Raw genomic sequence first — 27,139 nt, 5'->3', positions numbered from 1 at the left:
GTCCTTTTTTTAATATACATTTAACCCTTTAACATAACACAAACACAAAAAACACCACCTGTGCCTTCACAGAGATTGCATCAGAAATGAATACTGGCATTATTTGGAAATCTGTATTTTTGAAACACAGGCAAAATTTAGATATAAAGAACAAATATTAAGGTACAATAAAGCTATCATAACTACCTGACATACAAGAGTTTTAGATAGATACTGGCACAGAGTACTGTACTGCAGGAAAAACTTTTGATGTTTGATTGGATCCATGTGACATTACAAATATCCTATTGAACTTAAAAGCTGATAAGCTTTGCATGGCTCTCGGAAAGATCCCAGAACTCCTCCAGGAAATCCATTACCAGAAAAAGCAATGTATCCTTAAAACAGGGTTTTAAGAAACCTAGGGAGGGTCATGAAATTGGCTTTTATTGTTGAGTGAAAAAAAGTTACTGTCTTCCCCTTTAAGAAACCAGAGATAGAGTAAAATGGCCATATATTACAGTTACCCCATCATCATGAAAAAATGCTCGCACGGAACTTCATCTCAGCAAGCCTAAAATCAAAATTAAATACTCCTTATGCTAGGACTACATTTTGTAAATAGTGGTGCACAACATAATGAAAGCATGGCTTTCTACTGCAAAGGCACCACTAGACACAGTTATGGCTATTAAGAACATCAATACCGTATAATAGAGCCACATTGTATCATGATCAGTATGTGTGAAAATAAGAGCTGGTACACTTCAGAGGCTGACTTTTATTGTAGGGATAAAAATGCTTACCTTGAAAAGACTGTTTGGCTCTGTCCACTAGTTCTTCAATCGGATAACTTGCTAGATCCCCTCTGGCATGCTTAGTTTTGCAGTAGGTACATGCATTGAGACACCTGTTTAGAAAAGAAAAATACTCAGTTTCTAGCCAAGAAAGCCTTTATATGCACAGCTATATTTAAGTACATCAGGAAAAATAAGCTTTTGTATCAATGACCAGAAAATAGTATTTTGTTTTAAAATCAATAAAGTAGTTTGAAAAGTTTTGTCCTCCTACCTTCTTAAAGCACCTTTCACATCTATATAAAGGATTGAAAAAATGATCAGTGGAAATCACATACAAAAATCTAGGAGTGGGAATTTACATATTTTTAGAAAGCTATGACAGGGTTAATAATTTTTCATTACTGAAGATGAATCTCCAGGCTTCCGATCCCAATATTACATAAAAAAATCCAACCTGAACAAGGAAATAAAGGAAAAAAGTCCTGAAAGACTAAAAGTAGATTTTAAAAATAGTGCATATTCTTGAAAACACATTTGAGTTAGTTTTTTCTTCTTTCATTTGGCTTGCATAAACAGAACAAATAACATAATGAAGACAGAATCACCAACTAGAAGGACAGCTTAGCACAAAAGATTGGGGAGCTAATGAAAAACTCTCATAAGAAACTAAAGGAATAATGTGAATGCTTTTAATTTACCTGACAATGTAGTAAAGGCAGACTAATTCAAAGTAAAAGGATGGAAAGATCAAAACAAACAAAAACTACCACTCATATGTTTTTCCTGGACCAGCCTTTGGATCCTGGTAGTGACATGAATGTAATAAGCAGAATGTTATGAGGAGTTCGTTGCACTTTTTTCCCCCTTCCCTGCTTTTTAAAGCTGATATTGCCCTACAGCTTTTTATAGGTTGAAGTGTTAAACCTCTAAAAACCCCACAAAACCAAAAAACCCAATTATAAACATTTCTCTTGTTCATGGTTACTAGAACACCTTAAATTCTGTCCATTTTCACAATAAAAAAGCCACAGCTTCAATATCATAAAGCATTTGGGTGCCAGAAAAGGCTAACTACAGGAGAATTACTACAGAACTTCCAAAACAATAACGAAAAGGCAAAGATAGCACCAGGTGGGTTCTGATGAAGTCACCAGCTACAAGATTGTGTTTACTACTTGGATATACCTTGTCTTCTATTATGATGTCTGGCAGCTCCATGACTAGGTAATTACTGCTTTGCAAACTCTAAAGGTTTTCATTCACAGAGATTGCCCTCACACATTAGTTAGGCCTTGTTTGCACAAGCAGTGGATCAGGAAGTGCAGCACACCGCACAGAACATTTTCTCAAGTGCCCTCCTGCCCTTGCACATCACCTTGGCCCTGAGACCTTCTCTACCAACAGAATCTTACTTTCTGCCAGAGGACATCTAGATAGTTTGTGATTCTCTCTGCTAGACTGGATTATGTAAATTGTACATCGTCTTATTTATGTATATTATTTTTCCTGCCTATCACACCCAAACTTCAGATTTTAGTGTCCATTTTAGATCAGAAGACTAAAAGATAAGGCTTAACTGCAGCAATGAGACTGTTCTATTAAGAACTAAAAACTTATATAAAATAAGCTGCCATTCAGTAAAATACACAATCATCTATTAAAAATAGAAAAAAAAAAAAAAAGACCTAAATCTGAACCTTTACAACCTGCTCCAAATAAGTGATTCATTCCCACCCAAAACAACTTAATCATCAGATGTGAAACAATTTTTATGTATCTCACCTTCCATCTGCAAATCAAAGCCTTTCATCGTGCAAGATCTAAAGCATGTTTAAAAGAGTGGCATTTGAAATCAAGAAAGTATAAGCAGATAATTGGTTTATACTTCCCCTGTGTAACCTATTTAGCAAACTAAAACATTTTCTCCTAGGTCACTCGCCACCTAAAGTGTGCCACAAAGGGCTTTCCCTCACAGCCCAGGGAGTACTCATTTCTCTCCCTGCTTTCCATCTGTGACTCTTTCAAACCCCTTCAATTCTTCCAGGGTTGCAAAGCACGTCTCCCTCTTTTTTCTTCTCTTTCTTTTCTTTCTTGTTTGTTTTTTTGTTTTGTTTGTTTTTAAAGCACAACTCTCCATTCAACACAACATTTCTAAGCAGGCTCCCATCCAGCCATCCCACTGTCACACTCCTTCCCCCCTACATCATTCACTAAGCTAAACTAGCTTTCTTCCACAGAGCTACACAAAAACAGCATTATGGATCGGTGATGCATCGTGTCCTGTCCTCAAGAGCAATACTAAACTTACCTTCGGTAGCCTGGCGTGGCGTGTCAGTGGGGGCTAACAGCCAGACTCCCTCCGCCTCAGCGGGACAGGGGCAGCGAGACGGGGAACAAGGGAGTTCACGAGTCCGGATAGAGATGGGGACATCACGTACCAGCTAGTGTCCTGGGCAAAACAGGCTCAACTCGGGGAAAACTAACTGATCGCCAGCCAAAATAAGAACTGAATTACGAATTCGGGTAGTGGGAAACAGAGACCAACGCTTAACCAAAGCCTTTCCTCCCCTCTTTCCCAGGCTTAGCTTCGCTCCTTCACTCTAGAGTCTTCCACACACATCCCGCCCCCAGCCTGAGGGAACCGGCTGGAACCGGCTGCGACCGGCCCCAGGCAGCCCCGGCCTCTCCTCAGAGAGACCCCCTGCAGCTCCCCGCTGCCAGCGCCGCATACGCGGGGCCTGCGAAGCGCTAAAAGAAAACGCTGGGACGGCAAAATATCGCAGCAGGCAATCTCCTACGCCTTTCCAAGGGCACCTCGCAGGCAAGGCGGTCGAAGCCCGCGTTACAGGTACCGGCCGGCTCCTAAGATGACGAAGGCCAGGTGCTGGTTACCGCAGCGCAGCTGCCGAGGGACCCCGCAGGAGCACGGGACGCCAGCGCTCGTCACGGCAATTCCAGCCGCGCAGGTGGAAATCCTCCAGCGTTTCGGTAGCCACGTTCGTGAGAAGAGAGTGAGTAAAGAAAAACAATTACTTGTCATATATGGGCTGACCCACAGGTTTTGGGTTGGGGTTTTTTGGGGGGGGGGGGTGTTGGGTTTTGTTCTGAGGTTATTTTTCTTCAATTTCGCTTTCATTTCAAGGAAACAAAATCAGTTTCACAGTGGACGTGTCTGCTCTTTTACAACCAACACACACGAGGTGTGGTTTACATTGACAATATTTGTACTAATCTTTGTTCTCTCCAAAGAAAATAACATTACCAGCTATTTTGTCAGCCTTCTCAGGTCATCAAGAAGAGATTTAACTTGCAACAATCCTGCCCCATGACCCCAAGGTTACTTTAACACCGGCCCTTTTACCCACAAAAGAAAATTTTGTCAGCCATCAGTAACAAAGGGATGCACTGAGATTTTATTTCTTGGGATGAAGTAAATTTATTTAAGCTCAAATTTAAGCTACGACTTGGGAAGAAAAAAACAACACACCAACACCACTAACTTTTATCATTTACTACAATTTGCAAAGTCTGACTTATTACAAATTTGGCATAAAAGCGAGTTTCAACAAAAAGTTTATTACCAATTTTTTGTCATCTTGAACTGTAACCTTGCATGAAAACAATGCTTTTGTAGACCTTCTTCAAGATGTATTACTTCATCACAGGATTGATAAAAACTATAATTTTAGTAAGTCATTTAGAACAAAATTCTAAATTTATTCCTGTGTAAAAGATATAAATAGAGCCAAAATCTAAACTGGTATTGAGGTACAGTAAAAAGATTATTTATTCTATTTACATAGAAATTTTGTGTTTTCTTATCATAAAAGTCCATGTATAGAGTATTTATAGAAAAAACCATGTTACGTCTTCCTCTCTTCTCCTTATAATTTATGCATAAATCATATATATTTCTCACTATGTATTTTGCTCTGTATTTGGGTAGTAGTATTTGAAAAGCTCTACAGCAAGAGTACTAAATACTAAGAGTACCAAGTACTAAGCAACAGTACTAAATGCTGAAATTCTTCATCTCCAAACCTTGAGGATAAGTTTCATGTCTCCAATCAATGTTCCTTTCCCACAAGGCCTGGTTTCTAGTAAACTAGTTTCTCCTGCATCTTCAGAGTTGCTTTCTGGGCAAATAGTCTTTAAACTAAGTCCTGGGCTACTTGAAAAAATACAGTAACAGCAGTTTTTCTCTGGTACAGAAGACAGAATGGAAATATGCAGCAAGAAGTACAAAGAAAGAAGGGGAAGTTTTTCTCCAAATACTCACAGTATTATGTGGGATCATTTCTAAGAGCTTTATTACTATGGTCTTTAAGTACAACTTCGGGGGGGTGTTGACTTATTTTGGGGTAGGACCTAAAAGTTGGGATTTGGAGGCAGACTTTTTTTTTAAGTTTTACTGCACCAATTAACTTTTTCCCACTATAAAATAAAAATATTGTGGAATGCCTAAATAGTTTAGGGGGTTTTTTTGGTACTTAAAGAGATTATATAACAAAACCAAAATGAGACAGACTTCGATGTAACATAGAACATGATCAATTTTAGAAAGCAAAACAAAAAAGACAAAACTTTTAAATCCTATTTGTACCATATTTGTTAATTCCAACTTGGGAAAAAAATAATATTTTGGGCTGCAGCTGACCAACAAAAGGGTGCAGATTTCAAATACTTGTAAAAATGCTGAACTAACCACTTTTCACAGATTTGATAATAATCTGTTCTTGAAAATATAATTTTAAACGAAACCATAAGTATAATAAAGTATCTGTAGAATTTTTTTCCCCTAGTAAGCCAGTCTCTACTCCAAGTTCCCAGCATAACAAATTATTCATACGTCCATGCTGCCACATACTCAGACCACAGACAATCAAGTGGAAAAAAGCTGTTGGGAACTCTGAGAATCTGAGCATTGCCTCTTACTAAGTGGCATTCACCAGCAAGTGGATCATTTAAAACCAACCCTGTAGGTAAAGCTCTCCTTAAAAATCAGCCTTTATCACAGCTAAAGCTCAAACATATGGGACTAAAAAGCCAACATGCTAGTAGTTGCAAAAGAGTATTTTGCTTTGCGTTATACTGGAAGCCTTCTTCAAGCATTTAAAGTTGGTTTGTAAGTGTTAGTTTATATTAATACAGGTCAAAGGTTTTTTGCACAAAGAAATTACAGACATTTACAGAAACAATTATTAATCGTCATTGTGTTTGTAATTATCAACATGTTTTGAATAAATTTTGTATTGATTCCAGAACAAAAACCACTAAGTCCTGGTTTTCCAACATACTAAACTGATGGAGGTACTTTGAATTATTAACCTTTAATCAGATATGTGCCCAATACACAGAACTATTTCACAGCAAGGTAAAATATTATCCACAGATAAATTACTACCATGTGGCTAATTATAAACTTTTTGAACATGTTACCAAACTGAACGTCATCAACATTTTGGTCAAGTGCCTGAAATTTTGTTGTAGACATAGGAAACAGTGGTCTTCACATTGTTTAGCTAGTATGTGCTTATGTTGTGCGTTAGATTAAGCAGACTCTTCATTTTCAAAACAGTAATATTCCTCATAAAACACACACTTAACATGAAAGGCTAACCCTTACAGATGGAACTAATTACGAGTAAGAATACTTATGACACAGCAGACACATAAAGACTTCCCTTCAGTGGGACTAATCAGTGGATTTCAGCAGCAGATGAGAATGAGAGTACAGACAGGAGGAGCAAAATGCTGGTTCCTCTTAATGGGACTTGTGCCACCAAGTTTAGTGAAGACAGGATTCCACCCTCAGATATGAAAAGTATAAAACATCTTTCATTCAAGGATTAGAAAACAGCTCAATTACAGACTGCTATGTGCCATTAGTGTGCTAGTCACTCACATTTAATGTGATTGACCAAGACCAGACATCTGTGAGCAAGATGGGAGAGCTGAATAGCTGCAACAGTGTCATATGACAGAAGATCCTTGCTGCTCTGCAGGTGGTTAATTTTGGGGGAGGGAGGTGGTGTTGCTCCCTTAATTTCCTGAATAACCCAATACATTCTTGCTTGCTATCAACCTAATGAGCTGGTAAAAAAAAAAACAAAAAACAAACCCAACAAAAAACAAAAAGCAAAAAAAAAAAACCCAAACCACCCAAACAAAAAAAAAACAACCAAAACCCAGTCCTAAGGTGGTCTTCTCCCAAATTAAAAATCTGCAGAAATAAAGTAAAATATCATTAATCACCGTTCAGTCTAAACACTAATATCTGCCCTTATGAGATCTGACTAGTTATACAAATTCAAGATCTTATGAAGTTTGCCCTACTAAAAAAAAAATAAAAATTCTAACAGTAATGCAGTGCCCCTAACAACACTGCAACATCACATCAGTACAAATATAGAAAGATTGCTCACCACAGTCACCCACACCATCTCTCTGCACCTACCATCACACTTCCTTAGAAGGCCTCAATAATTCCAGCCCAAGAATATTTTGTATTAGTAAACTGTGGTTTTCCTTAAAGGGGAGCATGATTTGCTTGTTTCAAAATACAGTTTAGAGAAGAGATTTAGGCTTTTGTAAGATACTTTTAGAGTTTCTACCAAATGTAATTTTGATAAAAATGCTCTGTAGTGTGAGTAGAGAGAAAACTCCCTTTGCAGGCTTGACTGAGCAAAAGAAATACCAGAAATATATACTCCCAGCAGATGAAAAGGAGATGGATACTAGTCAAAACTTACTAAACAAGAGCTAGTAGAAGTCTACAAATATTTTTCTCCTTAGTATAACCTAACAACAGCATTTATACTGTATTTATAGTTAAATATCATACTATCGAGTTAATGAATATTTCTTAGCATTTTTCCTCTATAAATGCTACTTTGTACTTGCAAAATTTCTAATTCCACCAAACTTAACTGCAATGGATCACAAAAAAAGTAGTTTACAGAAAAAAAAAAATCCCACACCTAATACACTTGACTTGTTTTCAGGACACTTCTTTTGCTTGAAGTTTGCACATTTTACAATAAAGCTTTTCAACCCACTATGACAGGGAAGATAATTTCCTGTAAAAATATGGGGCATGGGAGGTTGCTTTCACTTTAAAAAAATTCAGGACTTAAAATACTTTTGAAACAGTGGCAAACTAGTTCTCATCAAGGCTAATTAGTCTAAGCAGCAAACCACATTATTGCAGAAATACTGTTTCTAGTATCCCAGCTTGTTCAGGCTGAGCTTGGACATGAGCCACAGGGGCTATGCTACACAGATGCACTCGATGTTACAACATTTTCTATATGATAAAAGCAGGACTTCTCTGAAATGATCTTTGTAGCCAACTATTTTAGAAACTGCTCTGAAAGTACAATGCCATCTTAAAAAGCCAGCCTCTCAAGAAAGTTTTAGCAGAAAATAGGATGACCCTTCAACAAACACTGTACAGTGTATGGGATTGCACACACATTTTTCTCAAAGTAGGACACAACTACAGGATGCTATTTTTTAATTCTGCAACCCATTCCATGCTCAGCAAAGTGGGAACAAAGTGCATTATAATTTTCTTCCGAAGACCTTTAAAGCCAGCATTTTATTTGGTAATGTCTCACTAGTTACTAATCAAAAGGAATTTCGAGAGAAGGCAGCTCAGTTAGTTTGATAAGCTATAATAAGATTTAATTTTGTACTTTAAATATTTGCGTTTTGTGAAACTGAATTCCTACAGTCAAGTGCAGGTGATTCAAAGGTCACAGCTATGTAGTTATATCATCATACATTCAACTTGCTCACTTTAAGGCCCATGATTTAACATCAGCAAAATCAAGTGCATCAGTGGCACTTTTTTAGTGTTTGTCTAAAGAACTTCTTGATTAATTATTCTGCCTACACAGTTCTGCAATTGTTTGCATTAATTCAGGCATTCTAAATGGATATTACAAGGTAAAACGTTCCATTGCTAAGCTGCATAGATCTGCGTTCCCCACCCTGACCCAAAATGGTGCATTGCTAGATGCTTACTGGAAACTGCAATGATTTTTTTTCTCTGCAATTCAAACTAAAGGTCTATGATTCACAGACACATAAATTACTTTAGAAGCATTTCCAAATAGCTGCTTGGCTACACAGACCACAACTTTGGGACAGATCATGACAGTCATTAATATCAAGAAAGTGACTCAGCTGAAATAGCACAGGTAGATAGATTAGGTTCTGTGGTTGCACAGAGCAGAAAATGCCACGGCATTTTAACTACAAGTAATCAATTCTTTCAACACTTCATAAAGAGCAACAATATTTGGAAGATGATGACTCCTGGTCTCAGTCAAATAGCAGTAATGAAGGTGGTAGAAATAAAGAGTTACGACAGAAAAACCTTAGATAGAAAAGACACTTTCTTAGAAATGGGCTCACAGCTAATCCCAGATATACAGTGGCAGAATACGGCAACATCACAATTTCAGCATGCATAAGCAACTATTATTCTTAGATCCCTCCTAATGCACAGCAATGATTGGAAAATGACCTCTGAGGACAGGATTCTCAGAGGCTTGCTTTAATTTATAAAGTTTTAGAGAGCTGTGACTTGACAAATGCCGTAGTATTTAAAACATCAAATAGTATCATTTTATTAAAAAAAAACTCTACCAGGGACAGATGACTTAGCATAACTTATACAGAATGTGCTGCAAAACCTAATTGGGTCAGTAATAAACAATTTCATAAGCTTTAAAAATTCACTTTCAAAGTTTTTTGACAAAATACTAAGGATTACATTAAAACTGTGATTTCTACATAGTGGGGGGGGAGACAATGAGCACATTTAAAGTTCTGTTCCAGGAATGCAGCATCTCAGCAGATCTCCATGAGAGGAGGAAGGGTAAGGGGAGTCAACTGTCTTTCTATAAGCAAACCACTTCACTTACCACGCATCCTCACAACATTAGCAGCTCCTGAATCACCCACACAGAAAACATGGTTGAAAAGTAGACCACTGCCTGTGATAAGAGCTATTGTTTTTACTTCCTGAATGGCTTTTGGGACAGACCCTTTTAGAGTAGTGAAATCTCACAGGAAACATTAGGCTGCAGTTAATTCTGTAACATACAGCAGGTACCACACAGATTCTTGGGATAAAAGGTATTGTTTTTGTACTGGTCAAAACATCCTGGGGGAAAAAAAAAAAAAAAAAAAAGTTACATTTCAACAGCACTGAAAACTACCAGGCTTAATTTAGAATTTATCTGAGATTGCCATCAGACCAATTTCAAAAAAAGTATTTGTAAAATGTCTGTGGGAAAGTGGATCTGAATTGTCTGGGTAAAATAATGGAAATAAGTGCAGAATAAAAACAAACTCACCATTTATAATCTAGAAAGAATCCCTTCCCAATGATTGTGTCTACACAAAGCTTTCTGCCCCAAAAGGTCCTACTGGTTGTGGCAACAGTAGAAATGTTAAAAGCTCCAATGTGGACAAGGATCTAAGCATTATCTACCATTAATACTATGTTGTTGCTCATAAACATCATCTCTGTCTTGTGATAAATTGGTTAGTCTTGCTGAAAAAAAAGTGTATGTGCAGCAGTACAGACATACATGCTTCAAGTACATACTCCTCATTACGTATTACTTTGTCAACTTAAAATCAAAGAAGACCACACATTTCAACATAATTGCCCAATCCTAAATCTGTCTGAGATTTTCCAAGCAATTTAATGGACTGATTTACACAGTTATTCTTATAAGACTCCAATGACTGATTTCTTTCAAAAATAGAAATTTAAACCAGGGGCCTTATGTTTGCCTTTAAGAGTCTCCAAGGGGATTTTCAAAAGCAAATTAATCCCCTTTAAACAGTTATAGAGCTGAGTCAGTCAGATTGTCTTCATGGACATATCCTCCTTACTGCCCATGTACCTCTTACAGAAAATGCAAGTTAAAGTACTTACCTTTGAATAATTAGGGAAACTAACATTTATAAATTATTTTCATTGTTTTATAATGTTATGGTTTTAATATATCCAAATATATTTTGCAGAATTTAAAAGCATAGTGACAGTGCAGAAAACAGGAAACAGTAGCCTTTCATTACTAAACTAGTTATCCTCAACTTCTCCATCTGCTTTACTTCTCTAAAATTCTCCCCTTCTAATGATTCCTCAGCTCTTTTCTTCTATTTTCTTTTTTTTTTCCCTGCCATTTTCTTAACTTATTCCTGTTGTCTTGCATTCAGTGACCATTATGCTTGTAACTCTGCCGTGGTGTCCTCATGTCCCAGTGACTGGAATGGTCTGACTTTCTTCCAAGCTACTTGGCCGGTGTTTGTCTGCTTTGATTTCCTCTTTAACCGCTCAAGTCTGTGGTGAGTCTGAAACTTTTCCAGTTCAACTGCTGCCAGCTCTGACAGAAAGCATAAACTTCCTAGTTTTGGTGTTTTTTGGTTTTTTTTTTTTTTTTTTTTTTTTTTAAGCACAAAGACAACTAGTTTTTATCTGGTTAGACTTCAGTTGATGAAAATTCTTTCTTTTTTTTGTCATCTCCATTCCAACTCAGATAGTTATGGTCAGTCATTTAAAAGAAAATCAGAAAGACCATGACTAAAGCACTTAATGCACAAATCAGAGCATTAAAAACAGGCCACAGAACCCCTTGGGAATTCAGGATCTAAACAGCCTTCTAGACATTACAGGCTGGAAAAATACATGAGAGGCAGCTCTAGTCATAAAAAGCAAGACTTAACAATAAAAAGGAATGGACAGACAAAACACAAAGTAGCTCAGCAATTCAGTTGTTTACAGGCCTTAGTCAACACTTAAATGGAAGTTTTCTTTGTATTTCCACAGCCACATCTGGCTACAACATTATCTTTGCAAGGGCTGACTTGAAACAGTTTTTCAGCTTTAACAATGTTCTTAAAAAGACCCAACCTTTTGGAGGATGAGGGTTTGCACTGGCTGCACATGGGCTGTTGAACAGACCCAACAAGCCAAGGTAGCAAGGTACATTACCATTTCGTTCAGTAAGCACCACCCAACAACCTCCCTGCAGAAATGCTTTCACAAATAAGGTTGATGACATCATACTACAAGATGTTTGTTTGCTTGTATCAACACCAGTTAAAATGACATTTTCCTTGTGAGGCTGAGTTGTCTGAAGAAAAAGACATAACCTGACCTTGCCTTCTACAAAGAGGTGACTGACCCTGTGGAAAGGGGAGGTCTGGGGATGTCATATACCTTGATTTTAGGCAGGCCTTTGCAACAGTCTCCCATAGAATCCTTAAAGCCACATTGCTGTGATACGGATTGAATAAGCGGACAACAAGGTGGGTTAAAAACTGGCTGGACTGCTGGGTTGTGGTCAGCAGTGCAAAGTCTAACTGGTGGCTGGTTAGTATCAGTGTTCCTCAGGGACTAGATGCTGGGGCCACTATTATTTCCTGACTTTATTAACGACATAGGTGAAGGGAAGTAATGCATCTGCAGCAAATCCCAAGCTGGCAGCGAGGAGAGCAGCTGGAGGGCAGGACTGCTATTCAGAGAGTTATCAACAGCCTGGAGAAACGGGCTAACAGGAACATCACGAATTTCAACAACGGCTAGTAGAAAGCCCCACATCCAGAATAGAGTAACCCCAGGCAAACGTGCAGGTGGGGAGGGAATTGACTGGCTAGAAAGCAGTTTTGTGGATAAGGACTTCGGGGTCCAGGTGGGCAATGAACTGAATGTGAGTCAGCAGTATGCCCTTTATATTTAAGAAGGTCAAATGCACTGTCCTGTGCAACTGGACTGCGCTCTCAAGAATGAAACCAACAGTTTGAAATTGTTATTGCCCTCTGTTTGGCACTTTGGACACAGCACTACAGATGCAGTCTCACGTTTTAAGCTCCCTGGAGCAAGGCAGACAGTGACATAAAGTAACAAACAAGTAGACAGGAAAGACACCAAGATGATTAGGGGGCTCAGGCACATGGCACACAAGAAGAGGCTGAGAGAACTGGCTTACTCATTGTTAGGATGAGGAGATATTACTGCTGTCTACAAACAGCTGATGGGAGCATGCAGTGAAGACACAGCCAGGCTGTTCTTGGAGGTTCAAGGTCATAAAATTAGGAGCAATGGACACAAGCTGTAATACACAAAACTGCAATTAGACCAAAGAAAATACTTTACCATGACAGTGGTCAAGTACTGAACAGGCTGCACTACTGCTGATCTCACCTCTTTGAGATGCTGGAACCCAACAAGAACACTATTCCTTTCTAGAGCCCAAAGGCTTGCTCTGCTCCAGGAATACATGTGTGTACATGGATGAGTACACACACACTTATGTGTAAGACACAAACACATGAGAAGCATAGCATGCTTCCAACACCACAGGAAGCTTAGGTTCAACTACAGGGGTAAGAAAAGCTAGAAGATGAGAAATCAATGCAGAGAAGGACCATGTCTGGCCTGTACAAGGAGAACCAGAGAAGAAGATTAAATGAAAGATACCACAAACAGTGTCAACATTTAAAATTTTCCTTCCATTTGTTATCAAATACATTTAGAGTGTGACACTAACGTGATATTCACATGCTGTTCATAAGTACACCACAGCACTCTGAGGGCCAACATTAACAGAGAAACAAGTATGGCAGATTTTTTGGAGCAGATCACCAGTAGCCAGTCAAGAACAAAACATTCCCAAGCATGCTACTGGAGCTACAGCCAACCAAGAGTTCACAGAAAAAAAAAAAAAAAATTAGAACACCGATTTTAGATATGACAACAGATAATCAGTTCTGTGCAAATTAGGTTTCCACTTTCATCATGTTCCTCCACAGCATAAAAGAATACATGGAAGGGGCACTGTACCCATAACACTGGACATTGACAAAGCGGGTGTACAGGCATTCTTCCATGTCCATGGAGTTGTGAACTGCCATTTAAAATTGCACTTTGTTTCCTGCCATCCTTCACCTTTGTGCTACATTAATCAATATGCCTTTAAGCTTTATGTAGAGTCATACAGAGAGTAACTGTGCAAAGGCCATAATTTAGTCCCGAGCGGAGTGTATTTGTGCTTCTCCATATCCCTTTGAAATGTTCAAGTCAACCCAAATTGCGAACAAGTCTTACCAAAAAAGGTGAAATTTGTCAGTTTTGTTATGAGTTATAACTGGCCACATTTAAACTTGTGAATTCACTTAACTTGAAATCACTTAAGAATCCTAAACTCTCTTCTGCAAACACACCTGCAGCACATGTAAAAGAAATTGATTGGGGGAAAAAACTGAATGTACTGTATAAACAGCAAAGAAAAGTCCCTTAGTGAACAGATGTGCAATAAGCTACATGTGCTCATGTCTAAGACAGTTTACACAAACTATAGAATCCAAGTTTCTAGTCTCACTAGACTCGATGGACATCGGTCTCTCTTTATGCTTCGCTTTTCAGAAAAGCATTATTCCCTTCAGAAAATAAAGCCATTCAGCTGATCCAGACTAACATTAAAAAGCCACTGTGTTTATTGAGTATTCATGGTATTACTTTCACAATTTCATTTCAAAGGGGACCATGACTTTTATCCACATATTGACTGCATAAGAAAATAATTCAACATATAATATTCAACAATATTCATAAAATATTCAACATAGACCTAAGATAAACCCTAGATACTCCTAAAGAAAGGAGAGATAGAAGACAGAAGATACCGGAGTTCTAAGTGGACTTAGGTAGAGCAATATTACCTTTATGAGACATAACATACATAAATCAGGTACCTATCACTTTGCCAAGAATATCTTCCCATATAAGTCTTGAAAGCATTATATATTAAATTATTTTTATTAAAATCATGAAGAATACCAAGTCTTATTCTTTCTTATTTTGCAGAAGGTATCACAAACTGGACCAACCTACGCAGCTGAATATCCTAAAAGCAAAATGGCTTTGTAATAAACACAAACACCCAGTACATCTGAAATAAAGCTAAAGAAACAAAAACAGTTAACACTGAAAAATCTCCTTCCTAGTATTTTAATAGTTGTCAGACAGAGCAAGTCTTATTCTCTCATAAAGATGCATTTCTCCTTACACAAATACATAGCAAATGCACAGATCTGCTTTGCTGGTTGTGTTTCAGCATTATTCTCATACAACGTACCAGAGAGCACTGCAGCCTATGTGCCATTTCACAGCAAAAATATCCTTATTTTTGTAGAATTTGAAATTCAGTTGGCAGGTTGAGGGCATTTTTCCAACCACAAACATTTTTGGAACTTTTTTTGAACGATGTGTGTTCAAACAAAAGTTTTCCGCTACAAGCCCTCAGGAAAAAATCCTACTTAAAATGTGCTTGTTTTACCTGCATTCATTCATTTAGAATGAACTGGTAATATAGGAATGGGGCCTAGTTTAAGTTTAATGATCAAAATTCCTATTCTAGTCTCTGCAATAAGTTCAGCAGATGTCTGAATCAAAAAGAACGTGAATGTTAGATATTAGGTGGTTATAAAGTGTCTGCACTAGCTTTGCTTTCAGTATGGATGCAAGGGATATATACCTAGTGCATAAGTGGAACATTTATGCAAGAAGGGAACCTACACAAACAAGGATAGGAACTAAACAGCACTTAGTATAACTTACATATTTGGTGCTTTCACATACATATATTTCTAAACTTGGTGTACAAGGCCCTGTTTCCACAAAAAATTGCTAGATTAAGATTTGAACATGTCCAAGAAACACTTCTGAGATCAGCTGCAGATACAGCAAGACTCCCTTGCAAACCTACTATCTCCCTACAAACTGCAGATACAAGCCAGTAAGCACAACATCAGCTTATGCCTTTTGCTCAAGCAAAATGGATTAGTCTAGTGGAGACATGACTACTAACCCTTTAACCTGAATTCAAAGGTTATTTAAATGTTTATAGTGTGCTTGGTGAACAGACGTCACTATATTATTGTGAATTACAGAACTGTAAGTTAATACATTAAACATTGCTGAACTATACAGCTGAACTTTCCTAAAGATGTTGATACTTACATAGTTTAACCTGTAATAACTTTTTCCCTCTATTACTTAAAACTTTCATTTAGACTATTCCTCATTTAAGTGCTAAATTAAAAACAAAATCTCAAAAGTCATCACATTTTACTTTATTAAAGAATTATTCCTAAAACAAAAGACAAAAGTTTCAATATGTATTTGACTAGTTATATTAAATCAGTATACTATTTTACCCATACCTGCTACTTAGAAAAGTAACTGATGTATAGTTTTGGAAGGGGGGGGGGGGGGGGAACCAGGACGGGATGGGGAATCATTAAAAAAACCTAACTTGCAGGAAAAAAAAATCTACACCAAAAGTAAAGGGAGTTCTTCTTTAAGCTCTTTAACAAATGATCTAAAACAAACTGTTGGAACACAGGAATGTGAATGACTAAACAAACCCTTCAGTAAACATTCCCCAGCTGTAGTTTTCAGCCTAATACCAAGTTAAAATGTGGAGACTCCATCTACCTTCTGCAAAATGATTAAACTTCAGAAGCAAAGCAACATTATACGATATACATGACTCAAAAACATACTCACTGAAAACAAAAACCACTAGACATTTATCCCTTAAAAACAGAAAAGACACCAAGTCTGGCACCAGTCTGCAATGCAAGAAAGACCATGTGATACTTAGACACTTGTGTGTTAGTTTAAAAATAAGCTAGATAAGCATGTGATGAGTGACAATTTTGTACTTGACCTTTTCTTAACTAGCTCCTTTTCACAGTCCACACACGTATCAGAAAAATTCCTAAAACAAAAAGAAGCTAAAACCCTACTTGTCATCCAATGTCTTGAAGATAAACTCTAAAAACAAAATTCTACATGGTTACTTTAGGAAAAAATTTTTTAAAAGTATGTTTTGCAGGAGGAATACAGAAAAAGAAATTAAAAAAAAAAAAAAAGCACTGAAGTGTTCTTGTAAATTAAGCTGATGAAATTCAACATGCTAAATTACAGAGACAGAAGCTTGGGGTGTATATTTCCAGTGGGAATATTTCACTCTGCCTAGCAGGCAAGGAATTTGGAAATAGAGTTCCTCTTTCCTGAGGCTGAGTAGGCCTACAGGATTGCACAGGAAATGCTTTTAAGTCAGGAAATGGGGATGCATTCTGCATGGGATGGGGAACCCTTAGTTTAGAGTATTACTTTTTAAAGTGTCAAACCACAACAATTACCTCTGGAGTGAAGGTCTCCACTACTATTAAGCAACTGCACTAACATCCATAGTGTCTGTATCTAAATCCTTGTGGGTTTTTCTGTTGCTGTTTATGTTCATTTAAATATCACAGAATCACAGTGGCTGAGTTGGGAAGGGACCTCTGAAGATCTAGTCCAAGCCCTCACTCCTCAAAGCAGGAGCAACTAGAACAGGTTGCTCAGTACCATGTCCCGATCGCTTCTGAGTACCACAAGGATGAAGACTCCACACCCTCTCTGGGCAACCTGTTCCAGTGTTCAATCAGCTCTACTGTAAAAAAGTTTTTTTTCTTATGTTTAAATAAAATGTCTTGTATTTCAATTTGTGCCCATCACCTCGTCCTGTCCCTGGGCACACTGAGAAAAGCCTGGCTCTGTCCTCTTTACTCCGTCCTCCACACCAGGTATTTATACACATTGAGAAGGTCCCCCTGAGCCTGCTCTTCTCTAGGCTGAACGGTCCCAGCTCTCAGACTCTCCTCATGTGCCAGATGCTCCAAGCCATTAGTCACCTTCATGGCCCTTCATTGGACCTGCTCCAGTGTCTCAATGCCTCTCTTGTACTGGGGAGCCAGCACTGGACCCAGCACTCCAGGATGTGTCTCACCAGGGCTGAGCAGAGGGGAAGGATCACCTCCCTCAACCTGCTGCAGACACTGCTGAGTGCAGCCCAGGAGGCTGTCGGCCACCTTTGCTGCAAGGGCACATTGCTGGCTCATGTTTACCATGTACTTTTGTTTGTGAAAACAAGCCTTAAAAATGTGTTTTGCACATTTTAAACAAAAAGTAATGAGATGTATGCGATAGTGTTTCCTGTTTTGGGCTAATCTCACAGTAAGTTTTGTGCTTTACCTAAACATGTATGATCATGTCAGTGGGTGATACAGGTTTCAGGAGCAAAGCTGTTAACCATATTCCTAGTAGCACAAAGCATTCTTTTAGGCATCTTCCTCCACTGCATTCACTGTATTCAAGACACAGAATAAAGACTTGAGGTCCCCAACCATTCCTGATGTATGAACTGAAAATCTCCATAAAAAGGGGCAACCAACGGTTAATTCTGAAAAGAGTAATAAATCATTGTAATTAATCATGACCAAAAGAGGTTAAAAAAGAAAAAATTGAATTTTCACTTCTTACCACCACCCCTGCAAGAGTAACCATTCTTTTTTCTGAAATCAAAACCAAATAGCAAAGAAAATTTCTCTCTCCCTCAAAAAAGTCAGAGAACTAAAATCCATTTGTAAGGATAAATCCTGTTTTAAGTTACACTGACACAGTCCCACCAACAGGACAGCCTGGTTTCTTGACTCCTTGGCAATGATATGCAAACAGGAAAACACCAGCTTTCTGACTTGCAGTTGTGTCTGCAAGAAAGGAAATTAACAGGAATCACACACACTCAGTTCCACTTTTCATAATAAGCACATGCTGCCAGGGGTATTTCATCTGGATTCATATTCTTGCTATACAGGACAACAAGATGAGTCCTTGAAGATGGAAATAAAGCCAAAGGAAAAAGAACAGATTAAATGGAGGTCTAAGGACCTGCCTCCTTGACATGCCAATATACATGAGCTAATACTACACTGTTGACTATAACTGTCATATTTAGGCTCAATTCATATAGATGTTTCATGTTTGTAAAGATGTTTTATGTAAGGATGAGCCAGGAGTCCATCAGACTTATGAAATACCTGCCTCAGGAACAGTACCTGAGAAACTGATGGCAGCTTTTACTTTCAGGAGGGTTATAGACTATCGACACAATTCATAGGGATACAGAGAAATACCTGATCTTAATTTTCTAGACACAGTACTCAGTGCTCATTTGACTGAAGCTTTCTGTGCATCTTACACTACTACTATGCATCAGAGCAGAAAGGAATACAGAACATTTGTACAAACCCCACTCCACACTCCTCAACAGAACATAGCAGGTACTAGCATGCTGAAAAAAGTTATACAACTATTTTTTGTTATAGTCTAAATATGGATCCAAGATCTTATTTTACAACTTCTTTTTTCTTCCTCTCAATTGTGTCTGGAGTTAAGAAAAACAAGGATGACAACACAAAAAAGGGACCTAATGGGTGATCTCTGTAAAGAGAGAGGGAACACGTGAAAGATCTTCTCTAGTCAGTGAATGAATCTAGTTCACTTAATCCCAAATACAACTGTGAATCAGTCAGGGTGGACCTGCCTCCAGGCACTTCTCAAATCTTCACTTCTGTATTTGTATTCTTCTACTCGAAAAGAAACCATCTTCTAGATAAAAACCCCAAACAGACATGGTTCTCCATGCCATCACACAATTGGTATCCAGTTGATAGAGGAAGGAATTACCTTTTGTTTGTCATGACTTTTTTTTTCCTCCTCTCCCCATTTAGTGAAGTAGTACTGCATGGTACTCTGCAGCACAGGAGTGCAGGAACACCACAGCATTTTTGGGGATCTATTGAGTACCCTCAGTTCCGAAACCAGCAACTTGTGGAGAAATATGTTGGTCCTGAAGGGACCAGAAACTCAGGAGTTCCATCTTATTTGTACTAGCAAATACTTAGTAGAACATACGTTTCATTTCTTGGGTAAGATTGGTCTTGGTACAATGGAAAACTAAAACAACTAGTCAAAAGAAAATTTAAAGCAACTATTTCAACAGCTTTTTATTAAGCCACCCTGCTGGAGAAAAAGTTGTGTGTCCACAAAAATTTAAGACTTTATTGCCTAAATTCCACAACTGGGGGTTGGGGAGCCTTCAAGTGCCTCTTTTAAACTTTTTTATTCTTGGTATAAATACTAACTCTTCTAGCATGCATCTTGTAGTAAAAGCAAAAGGAGGAGGAGCGCAGAAATCTGCTCTAAGCATTTTACTTTTTTTTTTTTTTTTTTTTAAACTATTTGAAGCACAAATAAAACTATTACTCAATTCAGTGTAACTTGTTTTTACAGTTAGGAACCTGATTTTTTAAAAAACTATCACATTTCAAGAATGACAGTCAAGAATAATAATGCTGAAATATATGTGAATTGTGAGACTTTTCAATAACATTAACGCAAAATTTTTCAATTTTCAATGAGAAAAATTTCAACTCACCCCAAACATCCAAATTTCAAAATGTATGTGTATTGGGTTTGTGTGGCCAGGTTTTGGTAGTGGAGGGGCTACAGGGGTGGCTTTTGTGAGAAGCTGCTAGAAGCTTCCCCTGTGTCCAACAGAGCCAATGCCAGCTGGCTCCAAGAGGGACCCACCACCAGCCAAGGCCGAGCCCATCGACGACAGTGGTAGCACCTCTGGGATAATGTATTTAAGAAGGGAAAAAAAAAGTTGCTGGGGCACAGAAACTGCAGCCGGAGAGAGGAGTGAGAACATGTCAGAGAAACAGCCCTGCAGACCCCCAGGTCAGTGCAGAAGGAGGGGAGGAGGTGCTCCAGGAGCCGGAGCAGAGATTCCCCTGCAGCCCGTGGGGAAGACCATGGTGAGGCAGGTTGTCCTCCCGCAGTCCATGGAGGTCCACGGTGGAGCAGATATTAACCTGCAGCCTGGGGAGGACCCCACGCCGGAGCAAGTGGGTGCCCAAAGGAGGCTGTGACCCCGTGGGAAGCCCACGCTGGAGCAGGCTCCTGGCAGGACCTGTGGACCCATGGAGAGAGGAGCCCACACTGGAGCAGGCTCCTGGCAGGACTTGTGACCCTGCGGGGGACCCACGCTGGAGCAGTCTGTGCCTGAAGGACTGCAGCCCATGGAAGGGACTCACACTGGAGCAGTTCGTGAAGAACTGCAGCCCATGGGAAGGACCCACATTGGAGAAGTTCATGGAGAACTGTCTCCCGTGGGAGAGACTCCATGCTGGAGCAAGGGAAGAGTGTGAGGAGTCCCTCCCCAAGGAGGAAGGAGCAGCAGAGACAATATGTGATGAACTGACCCCCAACCGCCGTTCCCCATCCCCCTGCACCGCTGAGGGTGAGGAAGTAGAGAATTCAGGAGTGAAGTTGTGCCCAGGAAGAAGGGAGGGGTGGGGGGAAGGTGTTTTAAGATTTGGTTTTATTTCTCATTACCCTACTATTATTAGATTGGTAATAAATTAAGTTAATTCTCCCCAAGTCAAGTCTGTTTTGCCCGTGATGGTATTTGGTTGAGAAATCTCTTCCTGTCCTTATCTCAACCCATGAGCCTTTTGTTGTATTTCCTCTCCCCTGTCCAGCTGAGGAGGGAGGAGTGATAGAGCGGCTTTGGTGGACACCTGGCATCCAGTCAGGGTCAACCCACCACAATTTGCTATACAAACAGATAAAGGAATACACAGTGCAATTATAACAGAGATCATGTAAATTATCTTAAAAATAAGGACCTTGTAAGCTAACAGGTTAAAAACTCACAGCTTATTTGAGCTTCAGCATAAATATCAGAATTAAAGAGTGTTAAGTTTCAAGTTTTTTCTTCCCCACATAAAGAAGCCATATAAAGAAAGATACTATCACATACAAAACACCTGAAGTAATATTAATAATCTTGGAATATGTTACAATGGATTTTGTGCCACCTTGTCCGCCAAGGACAATCTTAATATTCAACTTTTCAGTTATTTTTTGCTTGGGTTTTTTTTAAAGTACCTTTACTTCAGTGATTTTGCTCTTGTGCCACATACTGATGATCACAGTTAAAATGCCCTACTCCTCCCTACTTTTCAAATCTTATAAATTCACACAAGTCAATGAGAATACCACAAAAACATGCCTCGTACTTTGATAGATAATGCAAAATATAAATTTTTGGGGTCCCCCCATCTTATTCAGGGAAAACTATTTTTTCCATTAAAATTATCTCTAGGTCAAGTCTAAGAACAAATTCAAGGACAGGATGTTTCCCAATTCTGATTCTTCTTTTTATACAGCCCTTAACACATTTCCCTGTCAGGTCTCCAAAAAAAATTCCACCTTAACCAAAAAGGACACAAGAGACATTTCAATCAGACCCTTTGACAAGTCGTTCTCATTTTTAGTCGCATTTAAGAAGTCATACCAACACTAGCAAAAGAGGTTATTGTTATTAGGCAACTAAAAGTTATCCGATTCTGCTGATGAGCAGTAAAGACATGGGCACTTAGCCTTAAACACTTAAGTTGTATAACATTTTAAAATAGGTCATTAAAACCCTCAGAATTATGAATATGTAAAAGCACAGACTTTTCTCACACTAACATTCAGCAAGATAGTATTTTTTCAAAACAATGACTTCTCTAGCGATTGTCTTGTTTTTCTAGTTTGGGGGTTTTTTATGTGAAAAGCTGGGACTAAAGGCAACACAATATCAATTATGACACATGAGGTTATTTCTCAGTATTTACTGTAATCTGAGAAATGAATAAAATGTTTCTCAGGATTCTGTCCAGATTTCCCTTAGGAAATACGTATGTGGGTGTTAAGAAAAGGGACGCAAATGAATGCTCTTCTCAACAAGGAGGAATTTATCTCCAACCTCAGAAAGCATATTGATGTCAGAATTACGGATATATGAAACTGCAAACAACTTCAAAATGATCTCTCTTCATTCAAAAAGACTAGAACATGTAGCTTGTTGTGTGATCCAAAACCACTTCTGTATGTAAGCATCTGCCAAAAAGGCAGGCAGGAAGTGGCCTTACAATATTGTGTGCTAACCTGTAATCAGGTTCCAGTATGTCAAAGCTGTCTCATTTTCTGCATCAATCTTCAAAATAATCAGGAATGTAGCATCGAAAGGAATAAGCTGAAACTGCAGGGAACTAAATATCATAGTTACATAAAATGAAATCAAGCTTATTTCCCCCCCCACCTTTTCCCCATCTAGTTTAACTTGAAAATTGGGGATTGTGTTAAATTCTGGTGATCTTCCTCTTGGGTTAACAGAGTGACAGAACTGTGCAGTGTGGGAAGCCACCTAGTGACGAAGGAGCACAAACATGCCTGAAGCTGCCCAAAGTTTTAATAAGATGACGCAGTTGGAGCATGTGATTACTGCTGTTTTTCTCACTGACTTGCAAGTGGTGTGGTATACTGGAGTTTAGAGAATTGCGTAGTGATTTCTGGCAACTTTTATGAGTCCTCCTAATCTTCTAAGTGAACTGTGAAATAGCAAATTTTCTGAAGATGAGATGTAGAAGAGCAAAAGGAAATGTATCAAGATGTATAAGGAGAAGGTTTGATGCAAATTTTAAACCAATGATGGCACTATGTGCAGAAAAAGTTAAGATTTGTGAGGCTGGGAGGAAATAACCTAAGGGAAGCAAATGTGCAAAAATGGGAACAATCAAAACAAACTATTTTCTTCTAACTCAATGCAGAAGTCATTCAGCAGACTCAAAAGAGGAAGCTCTCATGACCCAGAAAAAATAGTTTTAGAATTTATGTGTATTAAAACAGCATTTCTCATTTCTCAAACTGAGAGCCCAAGAAATAGCATGAACACAAAACATTGCACAGCAAGAATTCAAGGCCAGTAATGCTTGGTGTGTACAAACAATGTGTCATAATGATTTTTGCCTGTGGCAAAGAACTTTACCAACATGTACCTTCTGACTCCAATGAAAAACCTCACTGCATGTCAACAGCATACAAGAGGACTAAGTAAGGAGCCAAGTGGATGATGCAGATTAGATGCCTATTTACTTTGACATGTCATCAAACTGCACCATTGAAGAAACAGGAGCAAAATCCATCATCGTAAGAACAGGGGAATGAAAAATATGTGTTACAGTACAGTTGGCAGTACTAGCAGATAATATGGAATTGCCATTGTATGTCATTTTGAATAGCAGAATAATGCCAAAGAAACAATTACTTAGTGGAATAATTCTTAGGCGTCGTATGTCAGTAAACTTAATGAAGGATTGGCTGAACATCTCTTGGAATGGGACAAAACGTATGCTGTTCATTAAAAACATGCTTGTCCTAGATCCATTCAAACAGCTTTTAACAACAGCAATGAAAAATACAATCCAACAAATGAATACTAGTCTTCAAGTCATACCACAAATGATGTCACAACTGCAGGTGTTTGATGTACTAGTGAAAAAGTTGTTTAAAGACCCTTTGAACTTTTAAAGTTTTTTTCTCTCAAAATTACTCTTGGCAGGGATCATGCTCTAATCCCTATAGGGAAAGTAAAGAAGCCAGTTCAATATTACTTTGTCATTGAATTAAGACAGCATGACATCAGAGAAATTCAGATGTTGTAGCTAAAGGGTTTCACAAGTTCTGTACTTAAAATCCCACGGATAGGATAGAAGTTCAAAGAAGTGAGTTCAAGCAGTGCAGACTAAAAATGAGAAAAGCGGTATCGTAAAGAGAGTAACAGTGGCAGAAATCATAAAGACAAGTACAAAGCTGAAAGACAACAGTCATAAAGCATAAGAGAAGAAAATACCTTCTTTCAGGCAAATACTTAGTGAAAAGTTTTTACCCAAATTATATACTGAATACAGGCATGTAATGAAGTTTTTGTGTATAAACAACCTTTCTTTTTGTGAGGGATCATCCTGAATTCAAGGTCCTCTTCCTTTCAGGCTAGCACAGTAGCAGACTTCACTCCAGAAGAATCTGCAAAACATCTATATCATATTCACTACTCAAAGCAGTCTTGTATAATACAGATGGCAGAACTACCACGTGCAACAGTAAGAGAAATGGAAGACATCAACAGCTTCCACCTTCCCAGCAGCAGAAGGGAATTTATCATACTAAACTCCAGATAGTCCAAAAAAGTTGACCAGGCCTAACACTACTGTGGAATGAAGAGGACCATAGCCGCCTCCACCAATATAGCCAAAGGGGTAACCCCTCCTGCCCTCAACTGTTGATTTCAATGAGCAATTCCCATTAATTGACACTACTGGCTGGGGTTTTTTGGCATTGAAGGAAATACAAGTCTACACTATAGAATCAGCTGTAGCAAGCTTTGAGGTTTGGGGGAAGACAGAAATCAAGCTGCTTAGGAGGGAGGAAACAGTTCTTTCCTGGCTCCAATCCATGTACTTTATTTTCTGCTTGCTTAAATTACCTTTCTACATAAGCTGCTCATGAAAACTAACCACTAAAATGCAATACTTCTCACTTATTCTGCATGAGGAAGCATAGGTGAGCAGGCACATTCTTAGCAATGGGGACACAGAACAAGACAGACACACAGAGAACAGAAGTGACTACAAGCACAACAGTTGGTAAGATGAGAATGTAAGCCACACCACTGTATTGACTCTTTATGACAAATAATAACATTTTTTCCATGTTCTCAGTGAAATTGTTACCATGTAGCACCTAGAGATTTTGTAGCAGACTGTTATAAATAATTTTATATTCCATTCTTCAAATATGAATTATTTTAATTGCAAGAAATTAGTGATAACTGAAAAAAGGCAATCTTTCAGAGAGTGTCATCAATATGCTATTTAAATATCTAATTAGGAAATAATGACCTTGGATGTGAGTTACAGTAAGTTGCAGCGGAAAGAGACCTTAGGCAAAAAAAGTAGACTGTTAAAACTGTTATAAACAATTGTTTTTCCTTTTCCCTCTGTTACAGCAGTGTGGTTTCTGCAAGCTTTGGAATACTAGCCTTTCAGATTTTATGATTAAAATTAAAATGCCTTCCATATAGATACACACAACTGTGCCATCTATCATCTTTATTATGTAAATTATTATGTGAAGTGTGCAAAAGCAGAACAGATTGATATCTGGTACATGCAAGGTTGAATGAAATACATGCTTAGTATATAGTATAGCTAGAATCTAAACAGATATACATGCAAATATTGATTAAAATTTAAACAAAAAAGCCTAATGCAGAGGTTTCCTTTCAAAAACACATACACTATCTTTCTAGACTTTCTACCTTCTCTGTTTTCTGAGGGTAACTGACATGATAGGCTCTGGCATGTCATAGATGTTTGAGCTAAATAGTTACAAAGCCTGTCTATTTAAATATTATAAGCTAAGGCAGGGCTAAAGTAATTGTATCACTTCATATTTCCTGCGGAGTTCACTCTAAGCATTTATCTTGAATTCAAGTAAAAGGAAATACAATATGTGGTAATATAATATGTAATTATATAATAACTATATTATTATAATCAGAAGAAATACTATTTTGCCTCTGCAAGCATAATATTGAATGCAAATCAAAACATGTATTGATCTCCTATTCTAAAATCAAAATCCTTCAACTGCAGTGTCACTTACATGAGTATCTTGAAAAGTTAAACATTAAAATATAGAAAATCTGTATGTTATTAATGAACAAACTAAATCAAATAAATTGAAGACATGGAAATTACCTTGTACACATTCAGTCAGATTTTTACAAAATATGAATATATTTGTAATTTATACTCACTATTCATTCAAGATAGGGACAGCAATATTTTAGAAGATGGAAATGTTGAAAACATTGTGGCATAGTTGGATAGACAAAAGTATATAAGCAGTTGCCAAAAAAACCAAGTCTATCACCGTCAAACAGTAGGCAATCCAATTTTTCACTTACCAGAAAGATTTCCTTTTTCCATCTCTGTATTTTTATCTAGAGATAACATTGCACTAGGGAAGAGATTTGAGTTCACATCAGTAAACACAGAAAGCCACAGAAATAGTGGTGGTTCTGCTGAACTGATGAGATTATTACTGAAATAGCCCACTAATTTCAGCACAGGAGGGGAAAGGCTTCACAAGCTCTCAGACTTAAGCCACAACATCCTTTCCTGAGCAATGAAAGATATTTTGATATGGTTGCAAGGCAGCGCCTCCAGAAAACTCATCCCAGTTATAAAGGAGTCAGAGATTATGTGAATGCACAAAGTGTTTTCAAAGGCGGAACCACAGGTATAGATGATGTTTGCTGAATGCCACAAAAAGGCAGAAATCCAGCTCAGCCAGTTCAATTAGCCAAAAATCTGGACAGGCAACACAGGCCACTGCAAGAGCTCAGGGATTTAAGAGTCACAATTAGGGCCTCTTTTTATGGCCTTACCAAATAGCAGTTTGCTACCATAATTAGAATAATTGTAGTGCATCCTAGTTGATCTCTATACTTGCTAAATATCCATTTTAAGTCACTCTTCAGGCA

At 38.1% G+C, this 27,139-nt stretch overlaps 1 protein-coding gene across 3 annotated transcripts in view; it reads right to left on the bottom strand.

Annotated features, from left to right (window-relative positions):
* Nucleotides 1-27,139, bottom strand: part of CDKAL1 (CDK5 regulatory subunit associated protein 1 like 1) — a 424,899-nt gene that overhangs the window by 233,945 nt on the left and 163,815 nt on the right. For all 3 annotated transcript variants that reach the window (XM_030041838.1, XM_030041837.2, XM_041118316.1), the window contains exon 9: nucleotides 786-889. In XM_030041838.1, the coding sequence (XP_029897698.1) occupies nucleotides 786-889 (104 nt within the window). The remainder of the gene's footprint in view (nucleotides 1-785; nucleotides 890-27,139) is intronic.

This window comes from Aquila chrysaetos, chromosome 18 (genome assembly GCF_900496995.4).
Source record: "Aquila chrysaetos chrysaetos chromosome 18, bAquChr1.4, whole genome shotgun sequence".
Classification (NCBI taxonomy): domain Eukaryota; kingdom Metazoa; phylum Chordata; class Aves; order Accipitriformes; family Accipitridae; genus Aquila; species Aquila chrysaetos.
Note: the sequence above shows the minus strand (reverse complement) of the source record. Positions and strands in the feature narration are given on the sequence as shown.